This window comes from Catharus ustulatus, chromosome 24 (assembly GCF_009819885.2).
Source record: "Catharus ustulatus isolate bCatUst1 chromosome 24, bCatUst1.pri.v2, whole genome shotgun sequence".
Taxonomy (NCBI): Eukaryota; Metazoa; Chordata; class Aves; order Passeriformes; family Turdidae; genus Catharus; species Catharus ustulatus.
In genome coordinates, this window is record NC_046244.1 from 1525823 (window position 1) to 1546933 (window position 21111).

General features: G+C 44.3%; 1 protein-coding gene across 1 annotated transcript in view; it reads right to left on the minus strand.

Annotated features, from left to right (window-relative positions):
* TMCO4 (transmembrane and coiled-coil domains 4) overlaps positions 1 to 20679 on the minus strand; it is a 39940-nt gene extending 19261 nt beyond the window's left edge. The window contains 11 exon segments of the mRNA XM_033079626.1: positions 175 to 259; positions 2598 to 2734; positions 3211 to 3375; positions 4653 to 4772; positions 5240 to 5383; positions 5900 to 5997; positions 10093 to 10225; positions 12101 to 12128; positions 17196 to 17370; positions 17757 to 17937; positions 20598 to 20679. Of these exon segments, the coding sequence (XP_032935517.1) occupies positions 175 to 259; positions 2598 to 2734; positions 3211 to 3375; positions 4653 to 4772; positions 5240 to 5383; positions 5900 to 5997; positions 10093 to 10225; positions 12101 to 12128; positions 17196 to 17370; positions 17757 to 17932 (1261 nt within the window). The 5' untranslated portion in view covers positions 17933 to 17937; positions 20598 to 20679.
* Between the last annotated feature and the right edge of the window lie 432 nt (positions 20680 to 21111).

Genomic DNA, 21111 nt, shown 5'->3' on the forward strand with positions numbered 1-21111 from the left:
CTGTTGGACTGGGGCAATGACAGCAGAATTTGGATCCAAATGCATTTCAACCTTTTTTGTTTGTTTTTGTCCTATGCTAAAAGAGCCAAGCTGTGTTCTTCCTCTTGGAAGAAAAAATTCTTCACTAGGAGTAAGGAAAATTAAAAAAAAAAAAGTTAGAAGGTGAATTGTTACCTTTTTCCTGAGCCATTTCCTGCAGGCAGAAGTAAATGACTCTGGCACCCAGGCTGAAACCAATGAGTGTGACAGGCCTCTGGCCCTGAGAAAGAAGGAGAGGAAAAAATGCCACCAAATGGTGTTTTCTCTGGGAAGAAAAACTGGGCTTGGGGTCCCTGAGAGCCTGAGACACAGACACCTGCTTGTGCAGCACCTTGGAAACACTGGAGCAATTTGGTTGCTTTAAAAGGGGTCAGATCTCAAAGTCATGCCCAGATCAATATGGAGAATTCTACATATCCAAGTATAGTAATTTCACGATTATAAGCCTGATTACAAGGCACACGTTACAATACAGAGTGTGATAAAAGGTATCTGTTCTATCACCATCTCCTGAGGGTGGGGACAGTGATCCTGATCTCCGTGGGAGACATTCTGCTAATGGGCCATCCATTGAAACCAGGCAGGGCATTGTTCTTTATCTTTTCACAGCCCATCCTTCCTCCAGCCAGTCATTTTCTGCTCATGGCCATTGAGTCCCACTGTGGCACTGATAAAATTACTGCATCCCATTGGGAGTTGCTCCAGCCAGGGGGAAGAGCCCAACATTTCTTACCAAGATAAAAACAGAGGCTTTGGGACACTAAGGGAGTCCCTTTCTCCACTGGACTCCAGAGGGAAACCGGATTTCTCCACATCACCACTGGAGCTCTGGAGGGAAACTGCACCTTGTACAGGAGCACTGCTCCAGCTGAGCCACATCTGTCACTGCAGGAGGATGCAGCCACCATGGAATGGGACTGCTGCCAACACCCTGCCTGACAGGGTGTCAGGTTGTACTCTGACTCTGTCAGGGTTTGCAGTTTGTTTCTTTGTAGTACTGTATTTCTATTTTAATTTCCCTAGAAATGAACTGTTATTCCTAATTCCCATATCTTTGCCTGAGAGCCCCTTGATTTCAAATTTATAATTTGGAGGGAGGGGGTTTACATTCTCCATTTCAAAGAGAAGTTCCTGCCTTTCTCAGCAGACACCTGTCCTCCAAACTAAAACAGCAACTTTTCATTCTTTGTCCATATATAAGCCACACCTGATTATAAGCTGCACTTCGGGTTCGGACCAAAATTTTAGTCAAAATGGTGCGGCTTATAATCGTGAAATTACTGTATTTTGTACTGTTTTGATCTTCAGAACATCAACTGAAAAAAAAAATCTAATGATCAGAAGTTACAACAAAGGGCATGTTCCAAACAGAACCAAGACACATGCTGTCAGTGGTTTGAAATTTCCAAATGAAAACCTTATTAAAGGAAACCAAAATTTTCCTAGAAATGTTTCAATACACAGAAAAAGAAGCCATAATACAAAAATATTGACCACTTCAGGCTGAGTGACAGCAGCAGCATGTCATGGTTATAAAAAATGATGTGGCTTTTAAGCTTTAAGCTTTTATTTTGAATAGCCTACTAAGATTTTCTGTAAGATTAAAGGCAGCCTAATCCAAACATCAATGAAAAATGGTCTTTGTAATATCCAGGGAGCAGGTGTGTGACAGACACCCCAGACATCTCATTAACTAGTTTTAGACTCTCCAGCACACTGGAATGTGTTTTCACAACAGCAAATGCTTTACAGGCAGGAACAAATGCCCCGTAACAAAAGAAAGGGTTTGTATGAAATAAAATTTATTGAGTTTTCTAGGACTGGTTTTTAATGAGAAATCAAGTTTGCTCCTCCTCTGCTGTTCCACCTTGCTGGGACACACAATTCTGAGACCATGGCTCCCCTTGGGCTCCTCTACAATCAGCAGTGACTGGTGTGAGACAAACATGGCTACCAAAAACCAGTGCTGGCCCAGAAAATGATGGCAGGCTCTTGGGGGACAGAAATGTCTTTTCCAAGGCTTTTCAGAGAGACTTCTGTCACATCTGTCAGGTACCAGCCCATTCCCCTTCACTGTAGGCAAAGCCACAGCTCACTGAGCATTGGCTGCCACCCGCTTTTCTCTCAGGTTGTTTTGCTGATGCCTTTTAATGATCAGTAAATACTTTTAACACTTTTCCTTTCCTTTTCACTCATCCTCACCTCCTGCTCTCTGACCTCCACTAGGTGAGTAGGCCTGGCTGTGTTGTGACATTGTTAAACCATGGGTCATTATTGACCTGGATCTCTTCTTCCTCACTGAGAAAAGCTTTGGGTTAAATAGAGCAAATCTCAGCAGGATTTCTGTGATCCCCTTGGGACTCTTCCTTTTCCCCACTGAGCCAGATATCTGCTGGCCACCTTCATTTGCAGCACTCTCTGAGTTTTTGTTTTATTAAACAAATTTGTCTCCCTAGAAAGACACCATTTAACCAGCATGACTAGAAAACTTTGCCTCCCTGGGTGAAGTTTTCCAGTTCCCTTCCAGGCATTATTCCTGGGAAATTGTGGCCAGTTACCTGCTGTCTGCTGAGCAGGATGTGTGCCAGGTGTTTGCCCACTTCAGCAGAGCGATGCAGACACACTCCCCAGGGGTTGTCAATGACACTGGCCACAGTCAGGAGTGATGCTGGCCAAGTCAAGGCTGTCACAATCCCTGCAAAACACAAAGGTCTCTTAGAAAGCTTCAAAATCAAGAGAGTTCACTGAAGTTGAAGGCTAAGCCTAGGAGATTATGTCATTTCTAGCTCTTCTTTCCCAACAGCTGTGCTGAGAAATGCTTTGCTGGACTGACGATAAGAAAGAATCTGATATTCTGGCACAGGAGGGTGAGCGTAACCTGACTGTTGGGACATTTCTGTGCAGCAGTAAATGTGTAATAGCAAGGGGGAATGAACAGTCACAGGTGAAGGAAGGTGTTTCTAGCTGTAACTTTAACAGAATGACTCAATGACAGGGTGGCTCAGTAGTCCAGGAAAGCACAGCTAAATTACAGGTGTGGTAGAGGAGGTTCTCAGGTCACTTCTGCTGGGCAATGCCTCCTCCAAAACATTCCTTCTTTAGGAAAGCTCCTTTAACACTGAAACTGCACAAGAGCCACTCAAGTAGATCTGATAGGATTTTGTTTCTTACCTGACAAGACAGTGAATTTTAGGGCTTCTTGAGCCATCATGTTGACAAAACCATTCAGCAGGGAATCCAAGGCGTTGCCAAGCTCCATCAGGTACTTGGATTCCCAGGCCAGGCAGTACTGCTCACTCGAGTGCAACATGCTGCTCCATGGGACTGTGAAGCTCCCTGGGAAAGGTTGCAAAGATGGAATCCATGTTTGGAGAGAACACAATGGCTGATTCATAGCAAGAGGAGCCCAACAGAGGATGAGAACAGAACCTGCAGGACACTGGAATATTCTAGAAATGCAATGACAGCTCAACACTGAAGGGCAGAGCAGAACTAAAAACTTTCCCACACTGCTCCTTCCCCAAACAATGCAGGGCAGGTTGAGGCAGTTGCTGGGCAAAGTGACACAAGATCCCACAGTGGTTTGTCTTATCTGGGGACACGTGGCTTGGCAACTAGTGGCAGCTCCAAAATCACAAGGTGGCAAATTCCATAAAACTCCTGTCCTCAGTCCCTCTGACTGAAGGAGTGAGCACACAGACAGACACTGCTGTAAGGAGGAAAATGGATGACAACTCTAGTTTTGCCCTTTAAAACATTCTAGCAGATTGCTAGTTATGGAAAAAGAATGTGTGTCATCTGTAACTCCCTTTTAAGGGCAAACAGATATAAAAAGGTTCCTGGAGGGACACATTTGCCTCTCTAACTGTGCCTGGGAGCCCTCCAGCCCTGAGGATTTGGACCTCTGGCAAGCAGAAAAAGAGAAAAGCCAAAGCACAGCACTGCAAAGTGAGAGGTTCCCTGTGACAGCAAACTGCAGCCTGGCAAGTGACAGGGTGAGACATCCTTCTGCATTAATGATATCCAGAGTTAATTATGGTGCTTCTCAATAAACTGGCAGCTGTTGAGGCAGGTTGCTGAGCACATTAGCAGACAGGTGACATATTTTATATGACAAGCTACACTGGAAAATAAAGCACTACAGACCTTTCCAGGTTTCCCCTGTAAGTCACCTCCTGAGTGCTATGCTTAACAGGATTTACTTGACAGAACTTTTTTGCCAATAAACCTCATTAGCTGGCAGACACAGAGAGAGCAAAACCACACTATTTTCTGTTAATTCCTGGAGGATTAACATAAGGTCTCAGAGACACTTTGTACTAGTGCTGGCAATCATCTCCCAAACAGACCTTTTCTGGCAAAACCATACAACAGTTCCTGACAGAAACAATTGTGCTGTGGCTGCTCCCAGTCCTGCTATCACCACCAACTCAATACCCTCTTTTTTTGTTCTCTGTTTGCCTGGGATTGCAGATTGGTGAGAATTGATGTGGCTCAGTTACCATGCCATGGAGATGTGGGGCAGACATGGTGCTTTGTGAGCACAAACAGCCTGGAGTGGGACACAGCCATGGCTCTTGGAGCTCCTCTCAGCTTCTTCATCATGCTCTTACCATATTTGCCAGTGCACAGCCATCCAGTGATTGCTATGGTGATGTGGAGCTGCTTCCCTTCAGTAAGTGGGAGGAATTCAAACTCTTCTATGGCTCCCACACGTTTCTTCATTTTGTATCCTACACACAGCCAGAAGAAACACATGGCTCAGAGATGGCACGTAAAGGACACCCTCTGCTAACAGTAGGAGTTCATTAAGAAATTAATTGGGTAATCTGGAGAGGGTTTTTGTCCTTTCCAAAACCCTCAGTCAGCCCTTGTATTACTTACAGCTTGCTAAGGAGCCAACATGATCTTTCTGAGTTTGTGTGATCTGAGAGAATCCAGCAGAAGGTTTTTTTTTTGCTGTAACAGCTGCTTTCTCCATGGCAGCATCTCTCTAACCCAAAGCAGCAAGTTTTCATTTCCTTCACTAACCACACCAAATATTCTTTCCCTATTTGGTCACCAGGGGCTATTCAGTACCTTAATCAGCACTGAGACAAAAAATCTCAGATTACACCTCCCTCTGCAGAGAGCTCACTGTGGTCATTAACTGTGTCTGCAGACATGATCCTGTGCCCCAGTGGTGTGGTCAGTCTCTTACCAGTAAGACCAGCTCCTGCAGCTCCAAAAAGGGATGCCATGACAGCAATCCCAGCAGTTGATCCTAAAGCAGCTGCTCCAGCACTCCCGATGATTGTGGCAGCTCCTGCAGCAACCAGAGGGGCAGCCAGGCCTCCTGTCAGACCTGAGGATGCAGCAAGAGATATCACCAAACTACTTTCCCTTAAAAACCCCAAGCAGGCATTTCCCTGTGCTGGGAGAGTGCTGTTACTGCTGCTGGAAGAGCTTTTTGCATGTCCAACAAAGGGGCTTCCTGAGACCCTCCCCAGCCCCTGAATGTCTGCCCAAATTATTTAACTGACTTCAGAAAAATGAAGAATAATTTCAGAGTCAGAGGAAGAGTGTGTGGTGATGTGGGGTGAGCTGTGCTCTGTTTGCTCAGAATACATTGATCTAATCTCACACTTTTGATTTCAGAGTTGAAGATCTGATCCTCTTATAACGAGAGCAAAGAAGAAGAAAATATTTTTAAGGGTGACAACCTCAGTTTAATACTTCCCCCAGTCAGTGAAGCTACACTGGAATAACTTTTCCAGTGTTCTTTCATGTTTATTTTTGTGGGGCTGAAAATACTTTTCTTGGAGTCAGACCCCTCTCTGTCCCTGGTGCTGTGTCCCCAAAATGCCAGGGGCAGCCTCACCAATCACTGTTCCACCCCCAACAGTTGCCAGACCAATCAGCAGGTATCTCTTCAGCTTTTTCCTTCTTTCCTTCTTTTTTCTTGAGACTTCTGCAGTTCTGTGGGGGGGATTAAAAGTACAAAAACTAAGGGAAAAGCCCAATGGATAACAATGCTGCATCAGAATCTGCTTTTATTCTCCTTGGTGTAACTTCCCTCCCAGGAACAGTAAAATGGAACATGCAGGTGTGGACTGTGACAGCATACCAAGATTTATGAGCATGGATTTAGAGATTTAAATTGAATGGATTAAATGGACCACAGATTTAAATTGAAACTATTTAATTGCTGACAAAAGCCAACAGATATTACTTACTCAGAAAACCCTTCCTAATAGGGCTGAAGCTTGAAAAAAAAAAAGAAACAAAAAGTCAAAAGCATTTCATTAACTATATGCTGCCTAAGAGTCCTAAAAAACCACAAGAAAGCTAAAAAGAAACAGGGAAAAGTGTTAGAAATAAAAGGGAATGGGGTAATTTGTGCTAACAATCAGAGATGTAATTAAACTGTTTTCCAACAGCAGTGTTTACTTTGAGCTGCCTCCTAATTGCACATCACAATATAATAATATAATAGGAATTGAAGACAGTAATCAGTGTGCATTTAAGGTGTATTTTTACAAGGTTATCAGAAAGATGTAAATAAATCTAAAAGGAACAAATACCACTTATTAGCCACTACTTTTAACTCCTCTCCAGTGTCTTTGCTTTCTCTCTTACAAGAAGTACTTCAATTTGAAAGGAAAGTGGGAGAAACAGAGGATACTGGAATAAGTTGTTTCCTTCTAGCCTGTTTACACAGCAGTTAATCCAGGCCTTGAAACGTGACAATTTATCTTGCTTCCAAAGTTGGATATTTTCCCTGTTAATCCTAGCCTAATTTTGGATTTTCATTATCCATATAATTGCTTAATCCTTCCTGGAACCCCCTAAGCACACTGTAATTTTGATTAAGACAATTTTACACGAGTCCCAGACAATATGCAGCTTTGTGAGGCGCAGCAGGAGGAGAATGGAGCTCAGTGGGTGAAATCCCTGAGTCACTGCACTCACTGGCAGAGCTCCCACAGACCTGCACGTCATGGAGACTTTGTGTCCACAGAGACCCTCCAAAAAACCACTGCCCATCACCTTATGCAGCTGCAGAGAGCAACACCTCTCCAATTTCTATACAACCACAGCCCTACGGACAAACCAGTGTTTAGATATCAGAATCATGGAATCACTGAGGTTGGAAAAGATCTTCAGGACCATCAAGCCCAAGATGTTCCAAATCCCCACCTTGTCCCCAGCCCAGAGCACTGAGTGCCATGTCCAGTTGTTCCTTTGACACCTCCAGGGATGGGTGTGGATGACACAATTCCTCCAAAGCCATCTTCCCCTGGCCCCTGGAACTTGCTATAATAGATAAGGTATCCTAGATACCAAGGTTGAGCCAAATTCCTTAAGAATTTGGTCACTCTCCTAACACTTTGGAAGATAATTGGTTAGAAATTAGTCTGTGTAATTGGTCAGTTCACCTTTAGAACTTAGATTGGATGCTGTTCTTTGTATAAACTTTTATTGGTTGTAGTTTGAATCCTCCCTGAACCTATAAATATGGCTGTCTGCCCTTTGTTCCCTGCTTGACCACCCTTGGCATGAAATAAAGACTCTTGTGGAACTCGTCAAGTGGGGTCTCTGGTCTTTCTCTGCTGATGAAATGTGAGCTTTTCTGAGAGACAGCTACATGTTAGCACTCTCTGGTCCTGGCAAACACCACCAGGGACCAAAAAAGAAAAATCACAGATGGGGGCTCCACCACCTCCATGGGAAGCCCCTTCCAAGGCCTGACAGCCCTTTCCATGAAGAAATTCCTCCTGATTTAACCTGAACCTCCTCTGGCACAGCTTGAGGCCATTTCCTCTCATCCTTTCAAAATGCTCTACTTTGTGCCTTAGTCACCAGTCTGAATGCTTGGCTTTGGATGAAATTGCTCCTGCAGTTCTTTACATGAGTTCTGTTCATACCCAAGGTGGCAATACCCAGCAATTTCTGTTCTACATGAGGTTCATCAGCTTTTACAGTCACTGCACTGTGTGTCAGGCTGAGAATAATGACAAGAGAGCTGGAACATGTCTAACCTGGAGTCAGTTGGAATAATGAGCAGTTTAATTTATGTGGGGAGAAAGAGAGTGGCAGCTAAATCCTGCCTGCCAATGCAGTAAATAAAAGAAGTTTTGCCTGTCACTGCTTCCCTTCTGGAGCTGCCAGCAGCTGCTTCCTAATGGCTCCTCCATTATCATTATCACTGGATTACCAGACTGCTTTTATCCACTGTCATAATTAACTGCTGCTTCTGGTATTTCTCTGCCCTCACTGAGCTCAGATGTGCAGCTTCTTGCCTGAACCACAAATTATGCTCAGAGAGATTGTTATGGGGAATTTCAGGTCATTTTCCAGTAAGGAAAAGTGGCAGGAGCACACACTAGCAAGCAAGTGTTGTGATGTTTTCTAGTTTCTTACAGAGTTGTGTACAAATAAAGGTTCTCACCTGCAGGTCAGAGCACATTTGGTGCAACTAACCTGGATTTCAGTGGTTGGAGAATTCCTTTTTAGAGGATTATACATTTAATCTTGTAGGTTCTGGGCCTCAATCCAATATATCCACTACAACAAAGGCAGGAGCAAAACCTCCTGTTAACAAATATCAACAGAAATACTGGTGCAGGAGCTGCCAAACTCCTGCTTGGTTATTTCTGCTCCAAAACCTCTGGCTGGTCAAAGCTGGAAGCATCCCAAGCACATGATGGTGCTCCCAGCCCCAAATTCTGTGAGGTCAGGGTGGTGACAGGCTTGTATTTTGCTTCCTTTCCCCATTGACTCCTGACTTCAAAGGGTCATGGATTCCCCACAAATCTCAGCCTTGTTTTAGCACAGCAATAACAGTGTGTTCGAACTGCAGTCCTGGGCTTCTCTCACCATAAGGATTTTTCTTTTTTATCCAATAAACATTTACTCCCATGGCTGCAGTTTGGGCAAAGGACAAGAGAGGAATCCCTGGCACTCTCCAGAGCAGACACACAGAACCCCACTGGGCTGGCAGCAGGGTTTGAAATCCATACTGGTTTTTTGCTGTTATCAGACACAGCCTAAAGGCTCAGCACTGAGCTTGTTTCCACAAACCACAGCAAAACAACTCCCATTAATCCCAACCCTTGCTCCTGCACACCGAACGTTTAGCAGTCCACGATCTTTGAGATTATTCTGACTTTTCCTTTTTACAGTGGGCTATAAAGTTAAGCATTATTTACATACAGCTGTTACTGGAAGATACCCAATACATGCTGGACCCCATGGTAAGATCTGAGCTGAACCATGGCAAGGGTGTCAATTAAAGGCTTTATTAGCATTCCAGATAATCTCATAACCCTTTGCTGAGTTGACAGATGAAAATATGTTCCTTGAAAGTCCACTATGGAAATGTTTACTGCCTTAAATATTGCTATGTCTGATGAGAGGAATGTAAAGATATTCCTTTATTCTAAATAAAGAATAATAAAAATAAAAAATATATTCTAATAAAGATATTCCCATATTCTTATATTCTTATTTCTTATAGATAACAAAAATGAATCCTATGTTAATAACATAGAATTATGAGCCAGGTCTGTACATATCTGAAGATTCAGCCTGCTGCCCTCAGAAATCTCCCTTCAATAGAACTTGCCCAGCTGGCTCTTAAAGATGCTTAAAGACAGATCCAGACACAATGAACAGCTGAGGATCTAATCCTGATTATCTGTAGGAACTTGGTGCTGCAAGAGGCAGTTCCAGCTGAAGGATATTGGGCCAAGAGACAACAAGATCTCTGTGATGCATTTATGCAAAATCTACAGTCTCTGAGAGGCAGCTGGAAAGAGGAAAGGAGACAGCACAGTGCAGAACAGCCTCTACCAGTGTGCAAAGCCAGGTCTCAGGCCTAAGTTTTAGAATGCTGAACTTTTCTGCTTGTCAGTGCTGTGAGGGCTCTGCAACCCTAATAAAGCCATAAATTATTACAGCAAGAGCCTTGCTGGGAACAATCAGAGACTGGACTTAGGCACAAGTAATTACGGCTAAGTTCTTGAGCACTGGCAGCATTTTTTGATCCCATATCAATCCAAATGTTCTTACTCTGACTCTTCCTCTTTTTGCTCCTTCAGGCTCTCAAGCAGAGATTCCTCCAGGACTTCCAGATCTTCCAAGGGAATTCTCAGCAGCCAGTTGACACGGCAGATCAGCACCCTGGCTCGAGCATCATAGGATCCTTGAAGAGAGACAAGCCCAGGAAATCAGTCTGACCAGTCTTATCACACAGTTTAACTCAGGAACAGAGTACTCAAGGAATGTGTCACGGAGCAGCTCCATTCCCCAGGCTCCCTTTTTCTTTCAGGAATATGAGAAGAGACTGATAAATGGAAAATCCTTCTTCCCTGCCAACAGAGCCACCACACCAGGTAATGGCTCTGTGGCAGGAAAAGGATCTCAGATCCTCTGGTCTCCATCCTCTGTGGCAGAGGCCTGCTGGCAACTTTTCAACAAAGAAATGCTGCAGCAGGGCCACTGCTAACTGGAAATATCAAACATGTCTGTGGGGGTAACTGGACACAGCCCACCTCGACTGCACTAGTGCAGGATTTTTGTACAAATGCACGTCCATACAAAAGCTTTACCTTCTTTGGTGGCACCAAGAGACATTCAGGAGTGTAAAGCTACACACCAGCTCCCCCAGCAGTACCATGGACAAATGTTTGCTTTTACACTCCCTGCTGGAGATGCAGGAGTGGACAGTGCACTCAGACAACACCAGACAACAGAACTGATTAGTCCTGGCTTTGTAAGCAGGTGTTCTTGAAGAAAACACATCTTAAATATAATAGACTTCAAATTATTTGTGTCAACTCTTGCTTTTTAAAGGTGTTTCAGCAGCACCTACTGCTTCCTGATGTTTGGTTTTTATAAACAGTTCTTGGCACATTCTGGGATGAAAACACAACTGTTTTTCTCAGGGTGGGTGAAGATACCAGCAAGACCCAATAAAAAAGAATGTTTATGATACCCACTGCACGCAGATCAAATAGGGCATTGGACAATCTATTAAGATTGCTCATTTATTACCATAATTACCAAGATACCAAACTAATTCTGTGACCTTTAACGACACTCTTGATCAGGTTTGTGCTTAGTTGAGAACTGAGGACAGAATTTCTCTTCACTCCTTCCCGAAATGTGGCACGTCCTGCAAGCCCAGCCAGCTGTAATGAGCCCCCTTCTTTTTTTCTTTTCTTTTTTTTTCTCTTTTTTCTGTCTGCTGACACTGCTGGGCTCCTTCTTCACCAGCCTGGTGGGAAGACAGTGAGGCTTGGAAAGATATTTCTCCTAAATTCCAGCTTCACAAAATAAGCAGTTTTTCAATAACTGACTTGTCAGTTTTCCATTAAAAATAAAGCAAGAACAAAACTTGTTTTGTTCTGCAGTGCAACAGGCTAATCAGCAACCAGTGAGTTCCTTCTGTGAGAACATGTTAAAACCCAGAGATTTAAAAAATGCAAGTAGTGATAGAATCCAGGCTTCTTTTAGAAATGAACATTCTGTTCAGCAGACAGTCTTTATTTCATTAATTTTATCAGACTAATCCATGTAATGGATTGCAAACCAGAGAATTGTTTTATGTGTAATATAATATATGAGAAAAATCACATTTATTTATAATGGGCTTCACAGGACACTCTGGAATTTATACCCTGAATTACTTTTTTTTCTCTTTTTAGGCAATCAGCAGAAAAGATTTTAGGCTGAGATTTTCATAACAGCTTTGCTGCCTTCCTAAAAGAAAGGGTCACCTGCTTCCCTGGAAACACTGGAGAAAAACCACCCCACTCCACCACCATTTACATCTACTTGCCAATGCATGGTGGGTGAAGGTAAGGAGGTGATGAGCTGTTCAATTTTCAGGGGGTACTATTAACCATTCCTAACACAAGAGTTGTTTTTCATGAAGGGTAGGCAGGGAAGGAGTGTGCAGCTTTTGCAGAGAGGAAGCTGAGATGAAATAGGATAGTACCTTTTTGAGCACTTTAAAGTATCAGATGTAAACTCAACTATATTATTTTTACAAAAGACAAATGCTTAGTAAACTTACCATTTTGAAGAGAGAAGGATAAAAGGTCCTAAAGAGGAAAAACAAAAAATTCAATTTAAAACTGATGATGTAGATCTGGAGGGATCAAAATGGAGGCATAAAACCCATCAGACTGATTGAATTACTGCAGCAGCTCAGTTCATGAGTGGGAAGCACCACTGAGGCAGCACAGAGCAAAACTAGTCCAAAATTCTCTGAAGGCAGTATAGAGGGCTGGACAGAAGCAGATAATGCTTGGTATATGCTGAGGCATCTCACATTTTTTGTTATTTTGTTTTCTTACACCAGACTTAAAAGTTTGAAGGAACAGGGCTCTAATCCTGCCACTCTAATGCCTCCTGCTCCCTACAGTCATGTGTACTCACATATGCAACATCACTAACAGGTTTGAATGTTCCTCTAATGGCCCCTATTTTCTTTGGCATTCTGGGAATTCACAGCTTTAGGCAGTAAGGCTGAACTGGCATGAAGTTCTTTTGAATTAAGTGAGTTAAAAAACTCAGAATTTATGGCCATCTGTCAAGATTGAGGGACTTGACTTCTGTGTTGGCTCTTTACCATAAAAAAAGAAAAAACAAATCAATTCAATAGATGGTTTCTATGGATAAATCCATGAAAAAGAGGCCAGTGTTTTTACAACTGTGTTCTCCTCTTTTATTGCCACGGGACAAATTCTAAACTCTTTATGTGACTACATTAAGCACCAGCTCAGTTGAGCTGCTTCCCTCTCCTACACACAAATACAGCCCAGCTGAATTTTACAGGGAATCCTTTCAGCCCTCTAGGAACACAAAAAATGCAGCCAAAGATTTAGGAGGCTGCCAAAGAGTTTATGATTATTAGTCCTGTAAGCTCCCAAGCAGAGTTTATATCGTAAAAACATCACTAATCTGAGAGTCCTACACATGAGAAGTACAGAATGCAGAACAAACCATCCTGAACCAAGCAGAAGAGGGACAAACTGCAGACTGCTCCCCAGGCTGGCTGGTGGAATATGGGAATTAGAGACAGCAGTCCAGAGGGAGGGATGTACAGTAATTTCACGATTATAAACCGCACTGAGTATAAGCCGCACTTCCGGGTGCCAGCAACTTTTCATTCTCTGTCCATACATAAACTGCACCTGATTATAAGCCACACATTACAATACAGAGTGTGATCAAAGGGATCTGTTCTATCACCATCTGTTGAGGGTGGGGACAGTGATCCTGATCTCTGTGGGAGATATTCTGCTAATGGGCCATCCATTGAAACCAGGCAGGGCATTGTTCTTTATCTTTTCACAACCCATCCTTCCTCCAGCCAGTCATTTTCTGCTCATGGCCATTGAGTCCCACTGTGGCACTGATAAAATTACTGCATCCCATTGGGAGTTGCTCCAGCCAGGGGGAAGAGCCCAACATTTCTTACCAAGATAAAAACAGAGGTTTTGGGACACTAAGGGAGCCCCTTTCTCCACTGGACTCCAGAGGAAAACCGGATTTCTGCACATCACCACTGGAGCTCTGGAGGGAAACTGCACCTTGTACAGGAGCACTGCTCCAACTGAGCCACATCTGTCACTGCAGGAGGATGCAGCCACCATGGAATGGGACTGCTGCCAACACCCTGCCTGATGAGGTGTCAGGTTGTACTCTGACTGTGTCAGGGTTTGGGGTTTGTTTCTTTGTAGTGCTGTATTTCTATTTTAATTTCCCTAGAAAAGAACTGTTATTCCTAATTCCCATATCTTTGCCTGAGAGCCCCTTGATTTCAAAATTATAATAATTTGGAGGGAGGGGGTTTACATTCTCCATTTCAAAGAGAAGTTCCTGCCTTTCTCAGCAGACACCTGTCCTCCAAACTAAAACAGCAACTTTTCGTTCTTTGTCCATATATAAGCTGCACCTGATTATAAGCCGCACTTTGGGTTCGGACCAAAATTTTAGTCAAAATGGTGTGGCTTATAATCGTGAAATTACTGTAACTGGTTTCCCAAAGCCTGACTACTGGGAGTGCCCAGGGATCAGACACATGGGCACCATCACTTCCTCTCTGGGTGCATTTCTGGAGAAAGGGCTGGCACAGAGGTGACAAAGCCCAGCAGAAGGTGCAGGGCTGGGAGCCTCGAGGAAAAAGCTGACCGAGAATAACATGAAGCTTGTGACTTTGTTGCCACAATTTTCCACGGACTGACGTAAGCAGCCTCAGGAAAAGGGTGATGGTTTGTGGACAATAAACTCTTCCTGAGAGAGCCTCAGGGACACTGACTCAGGTCCCGCCCTGTCTGCCCAGGATCACCTGTGGCACCCTGTAAGGCAGCACTGACACAACCAGAGGGCACAACCTCAAGCTGTACCAAGGGAAATATAGGTTGGATATCAGGGAAAACTTTTTCATGGAAAGAATAATAAAGTACTGGAATGGAGACACCATCCCTGGATGTGTTTAAGAAAAGACTGGATGTGGCACTGGGTGCCATGGCCTAGTTGAGAGGTTAGGGCATGGGTTGACTCATGGATGATCTTGGAGGTCTCTTCCAACCCAGTCACTCTGTTATTCTATGCCTCTGTGATTCTGTGATTCCCTATCAAACCACCCCAAACAACTCTGGCCTAAGCATGCACACAAGTGCCTTTCAGAAGGTCAGGGATGCACGTAGGTAATCAGGTGATAAACTGGAACAACAGTTTTTATGGCATCCGTGCCAATTAGCACTCTCAAATTTAGGCTGCAGTTTAGGCTGTGCACGTACCACACATGCAGGCAGCTGGAATCCAACCAGTAGTGATTAGATTAGTTCACAACTGGGTTGTTTTCCTCCTTAAGCAGCAGCTGTTACATTGCAGCCTTGTTTTGAAGTCAGTGTTTTGTTTCTCCATGAAAACTCTATGACAAGACAACCACCCATATGACTATGACAAGACAACCACCCATAAGACAAAAGAAGGGAACCTTTATTCAGTCTTTACCAGCCTTTTCTGAGTTGATGGAAGTTCAAAACCCATTTCCTTAACAACAGACAGCCCCAAATCCACATTGCAGTGAATGTGGGTAGGAAACCACTGGAAAATGGGCATTCTAAGTATGTTGAGAGCAAAAAACATATTAATAATAAGAATTTTCAATGTTTTATCACCTATCACCGCTTCTACACCTCTTTTATTGCACTGCCTTCCCATACCACACCCACAGCCTGCTATGACTACTGTTTCTAAAGGATTCAGTTTCCACCATCTGCCTGCATTAGTCATCTGCAATGAAAACAAAGATAACAATCCATAATCCTCAGATGTTCATTGAATCAATGATGAGCTCATATCTAATCTCCTGATTTCATGGATCATCCCTTCAGCTCCTTTGAGATGAAGTGCCTTCAAAAATGTAGCATTAGTGCCAGCAAGGCCCTGACACTGAGCACACCAAGCAATAAAAGCAGATACTTAATAAACAGTAAATATTGCGTCAGCAGCAGCTGAATACAAAGGAGCACAAGCACCATAAAGCAAAAGATCAATAATTCATAAAGCTTTGTCCCTTAGCTTATTTCCAGGTAAGAAGAAAAAAGCTGATCTCAGCTTACTGTTGATGTTTCCCGCACACCAGTTGTTTTTTTCCAGACACACCTCTGCTGCCTTGCTCTACTGAAGTCTTTCATTCTCAGTCTCCTCAGACAAAATCAATCACCTTCCTCACATGCAGATGACTGTGTAAAGGATTGCTGCTGTAGCATTAGACTGATGGTTATTCCTCATCTTTCTTTCAACTGATCAAAGTTGCCTATGGTTTCTATATTCCACCCAAATCCAGGGGATTTCCTCCGTTTCCTGTCAGAACAAAATCCCGTGTGCTCCAACTGATCCAGAGCCACTTCTGTACAAGCACATGGAGTCCTCATGCAGCATAAGCTCAGAGCAAGCACAAACTAAATTTCACCCTTAATAAACTCAGCAGCAATGCAGGAAAACCTACCCCAATGTAGAGAATCCATCCTGAGGCAGAGAGAATGAAGGAAATTAGACAGGAAGCACATCAAGGCAGAATGAGTGTGGATGTATTGAATTTGAGGGAACAGCATCCAAAGAGCCTCTTTTATTTTAAAAGATCTGCTCTAAATTATTAATCAAGAATAAGATCTCTGTTGCTGTCCTTGTACTATTGTAGAACTTTGAGCACTGGAACATTTGGACCAGGAGCAGATCCTCTGAGGCATTTGATGGACTGACAGGAGACAGAAAAAGGTAGCTGAGGAAATGGGAGCTGTTCATGGTGACCAGAGAAGTTCTGTCTCTCTTATCTCCCCCAACACAGCCGAGTTCTCACATCTGCTGTTCTGCTAGGCCGTTGCTCAAGGTGAGAGTGTGATAACCCTTAATCAACCAACAGCAAAGCACTGGCTGCACGCAAGGTGTCTGGCACAGGGTGGCACAGCACAGGGTGACACTGCCCATGTTCTGTGCAGCACCAGTAGCAGCTTAATGCTCTCTTATATGGCATGAGGTTGGATGAGCAGAGATCTTCCCCAGCAAAAGAAAATGGTGCCAAAATGCTTCACCTCTTTTATCTTTCCATCAGCTTTTACAGCAGAACATTACGGAGAAGTCCCAGTTTCACTTCCTCGGTAAAAGAAAACAAAGTCACAGTAATTTCTTTCTGGTCAAAGTGTACTCTGGGAAAATGACATCTAGACATTCTGCTCCTTGGAGCATGTATGTGGAGGTGCTTTGTGATACTTATATAGTGAAGGGGCTTTTAAACAAGTGAAAATCAGGTCTACTGTGTCCAGGGTGTCACTAAAATCTGTACAACACGTGTATGGATGGAGACCACTGCAGTAACACAATCAAAGTAAAAATTTAGTCAGTGCTCTGTTCAGTAGAGTGCAACCAACAAAGACAAAACTCAGCAGAGAGTGACCATACTTCACATTCATCATTTCCATGAGGTGTTTATGGATAGACTGCCAGCCCCCACACAGCTGCTTATAAATAAATATCTATCAGAAATACCGACCTTATTTCCCTGACTGCACAAACAGCACTTCTGGTGCAAACAGACAGATATGACAAACCTCTTCTGCAAAGCAAACAAGGGTGAGGTGAGCACGTGGACTTACCTGGGTAATGAGAAGTGGATTTTCTTTCAAAATTGGATCCTTCAGCAAAATTTCAGTGAAAGTTTCTGCCCCCTCACCTCCTAAGCCATCAGCAAAGGCTGTCATGGCAGGTAAGACAGCATCAGGCAGGTCCAGCCACTGCACAAAGTCCTTGATGAATTCTGTCCTGAAGGAGCTGTAAGCCAACAGAAGCAGTTGAGGCTTCACAAATGGCTATTTCAAGGCTCCATTAACTGGGTATTTTTGGAAGATCTGAGCAGAACTTGGTTTCAAACGTTCACACAAAAATCAAAGCATCAGGAGTCAGCAGAAGGTGAATTGCTAAACAAACTGGCTAAATAAACAAGGAAACAATCTGAGTGGGGCTAGACCTTGCTTCAAAACATGCTTTGATGTCTGCAGTGTTAATGGATGTGTTTTGTGCTGAATTGTCAAAGTCTTACGGGTGCAAGAGAGAAAGGATCTTCCACTCCCCAACTTCAGAAAACCCCACACAGAGTCTGACACCAGCTCTTATACCCAAAATCCACCTGGCCTGCCCAGCCCTGGCTCCATTTATACCTTTGCTCGTTTTCAGGGAACAGCCAGCCCAGGGAGATCCCACAGAGCGCGGCGTACGCGAACCTGCCGGGTTCAGCCAGCCGCCGGCCCAGCAGCACACGCGGCTCCCTCGTGTCACCATGCTCAGCCTCCTGCTGCTGTTTCACAGCCCAGCCTTTCCACTTCTCTGCAGCCATTTCACCTGCAAGTTCAAGGAGGAAAAAAGCAGCAGAAAGTAAACAACAGCAAACAGTTGGAAACCAGGAAGTGAGGAGACAAATTGCCTTTGTTTTTACTGCCACACTTGCTACAGGACCTAAGTCAAGTCTGGCCAGGTCCAGCTTATCTATTGCCCCAACACACTGCTGTGACACAGGAACAGAACACAGACGAGCACTTCACCAATTCTCAAACGTTTTGCACAAAATTATCAATAAATATTTCAACCTGCAAAAGGAAAGTTCCCTTTGGGATGCAAAAGGATTGGCCTATTCACTGCAAAAATAACATGAAAATAAAAGCTCTGCACCTGGTACAGGGACTAGTAAGCTGTCTGGGAAATAATTTTCCTCTCTCATCCTCCGCCCAAATTGCTCCTGTTTGTTTTGCTGACAGCAATAGGGAAGTTGAGTCCAGCTGCAGCCTCTGAGAAGGACTTTGATGTGTCCCATGGTCATTGCTGTACTTTGCTTGTAATATTCCTCCTCTATACAACCTGCCACTGCTTTTTCCCTAAAACTAAGATCCCTGCACCACATGGACCTTGAGCTGGGCCAAGATATTATTTTTTAGAGTGTAGCTGTGCACATTTCCAAATGAAGGGGCTTTCAGCTGCTGCCCTGATGGTGCCAGCAGCAAACTGAAACCTCAGGCAGAGGTGACAATAGTTTGTTTCAAATGCAACCTGTGTAACAACTTGCTCCAGGGCTCACTTCCATCTCCCGGAATTTCTACTCATTTCCTTAAGATCCAATCAGTTTCTAAGAGGCCCAAACCACCCATTTCATTTTACAGTTCAAATTAAAATGTTTCCTTTCTTCCACACCCTGGCTAAATAGGAATTAGGAGCCCATGACATTACAAGTGATTCCCAAGGGATGCAGACACCATTTATAGATTGTTTTAGAGCCCTAAAAGAAGTGCAAGAGGAGCTGCTCTTTTAAAAGAGATTTTATTATCTGCATGCCATCTGTCATGGTCCTCCAGGAAAGGTGTTGGTCCTGCCTACCCACTCAGCAACCCTAACTTCCAAACCCTAAACATCCAAACTTCCAGAACAATTTTCCCAGGAATAATCTAATGCTAAAGTTTCAGTAATTTTACAATTATTTGTTATGTCACAGCATGGACACATTATGGGATACAGCACTGAAAACAAAACCGCTTCCCTGATAGATTTATTGATTTCTTAACTTGGGCTAATATGAAAAGTGAAACAGCTAAAAAAAGATCCATGACTAGTACAACGGTTTAACCTAATTTCCTAATAACATAAAATATGGAGCAATCATGGAGCAACACCACGGTGGCTCTTGGGATTAAACAAATAATTCAGAGTGCTGAGCAGCTAAAATATCCAGAGAAAGTTTCTGGAATACTTTGCTCTGAAGATGCTCAGATCCATGTACTTCCCTCTACACAGGTATCTTTATCCTTATAAACATGTAGGAAAAAATAGGCTTTGGATTTTTAGACATACACTGTAAAAAAAGGGCAATGTGTAAAGAAAAACTGGGCCAAGAAGTTTTGTTGCAAATCCAAGATGAGGGAATTGAGAGTTAGAAACATATTCCAAAAGTTACTTATTCCAAAAGATTTTAAGTCTCATGGCACTGGAATTCCAATCCCTGCCTCAAACAATGTGGTTCAGCAATCAACAGATTTGCCATAATCTGAACCGCCCAGAGAATTTTTTATCACTTTTCACACAAAGCCCTTTGTTTTCTTGAGAGATGGTGTATTTTATACAGGAGGTATAAATCCTGTTTGGAAAGCAGAAGGAGAATTCCTTTGGGGATCTAAAGCTGTACACATGTTCCCTGCAGCTGAAAGAGGAAATACAGACAGGGTGGCATTGCGTTTGTCCTAAACTATGACAAAAGCGACATCTCCACAACCCCCACAAAGTTAATGAGGCATCTCATTAACTTCAGAGAAGCGATTGTAAGTAATTATTCAGATGGGGCTGGCCGAAGAGTTCTTGAAGGCACGGTGGGGACACCACAGCCCGACTGTGGTTACACATTGCTGTGACTGTGAAAACAATTGGGCAAAATAGATTTTTTGGGAACGTGCACATGGCTCCAGATCTGCTGGGAGCACCATGGCCTCTGCTTTTAATCCGTAGATACGAGCTATGAACACGGAATGGCGTTATTCAGTTCTGTCTCAATGCAAGAACACATAAATGCGGTATGGATGGGGCACAGGGAGCAGAGGGGACGGGGACACGGACAAGCCCAAAGCTTAAGTAGCTGGAAAAGTGAGCGTGTTTAACTCAGTTAATCCTAAAGTTTGCACAGCAGCGCCTAGGAAGAGATGTCCTCACATTGAAGCGAGCAAAGCTGCGGAGGGGGAACAGCACATTGAGAAGCGTGAAGGCACCACCTGAGCAGGGGAAGCTGTGAGGGCGGACACCGCCACAGCCGCCCTGTTCGCTTTTACCACGAGTCCTTCACGGCTGAAGTCTCTGCGGCTCCAACACACGCACTTATTGACGGAGAGCGGCGCTTCGGGCCGCGCTCAGGGGAGGAAAGCAGCGGCCAGAGCAGGGCAGCGGCCTGAGGGAAGGCTGCCGCCCGGGGAGGGTCCCGCCCGCTCGCCCCTCAGCCCGCCCAGCCCCTCTGCCGGCCCGGCCCCGACCTGCTGCAGCCCGGCTGAGCACCGAGCACCGGGAACCCAGCACCGAACACCAGGAACCGAGCACCGGGAAGCGAGCAGCGACTGCCGCCCCGGCGCCCGCCCCTTCCTGCCCGGGCCGGCCTTGCCGCCGGCACTGCGCCATCGAGCCGCGCTGGCCTGAGGGCGTGGAGGCGCTGGGGGCATCAGAATATTCTGAATTGAAAGGGACCCACAGGGATCATGAAGCCCAACTCCTTAAGTGAATGACCCGTAGAAGGATTAAACCCACGATCTCTTGGTGTTGTCAGCACCATGGTCCAACCAGCCGAGCTGAGCCCGAGATCATCGAGGGGATGGTGAGGGATGAGGGGATAGCGAGGGATGAGGTGATGCTGCCCAGCCCCATTTCTCATTCCCATCCCTCTCTCAGGCCACTGTGTGTTATTACCCAGTCACTGTCCGAAATCAGGAGCTAGCCAGATACGGTAAGCAGGGCACGGGACTTAAGAGCTGAGACTTCTTTAACAAAATGACC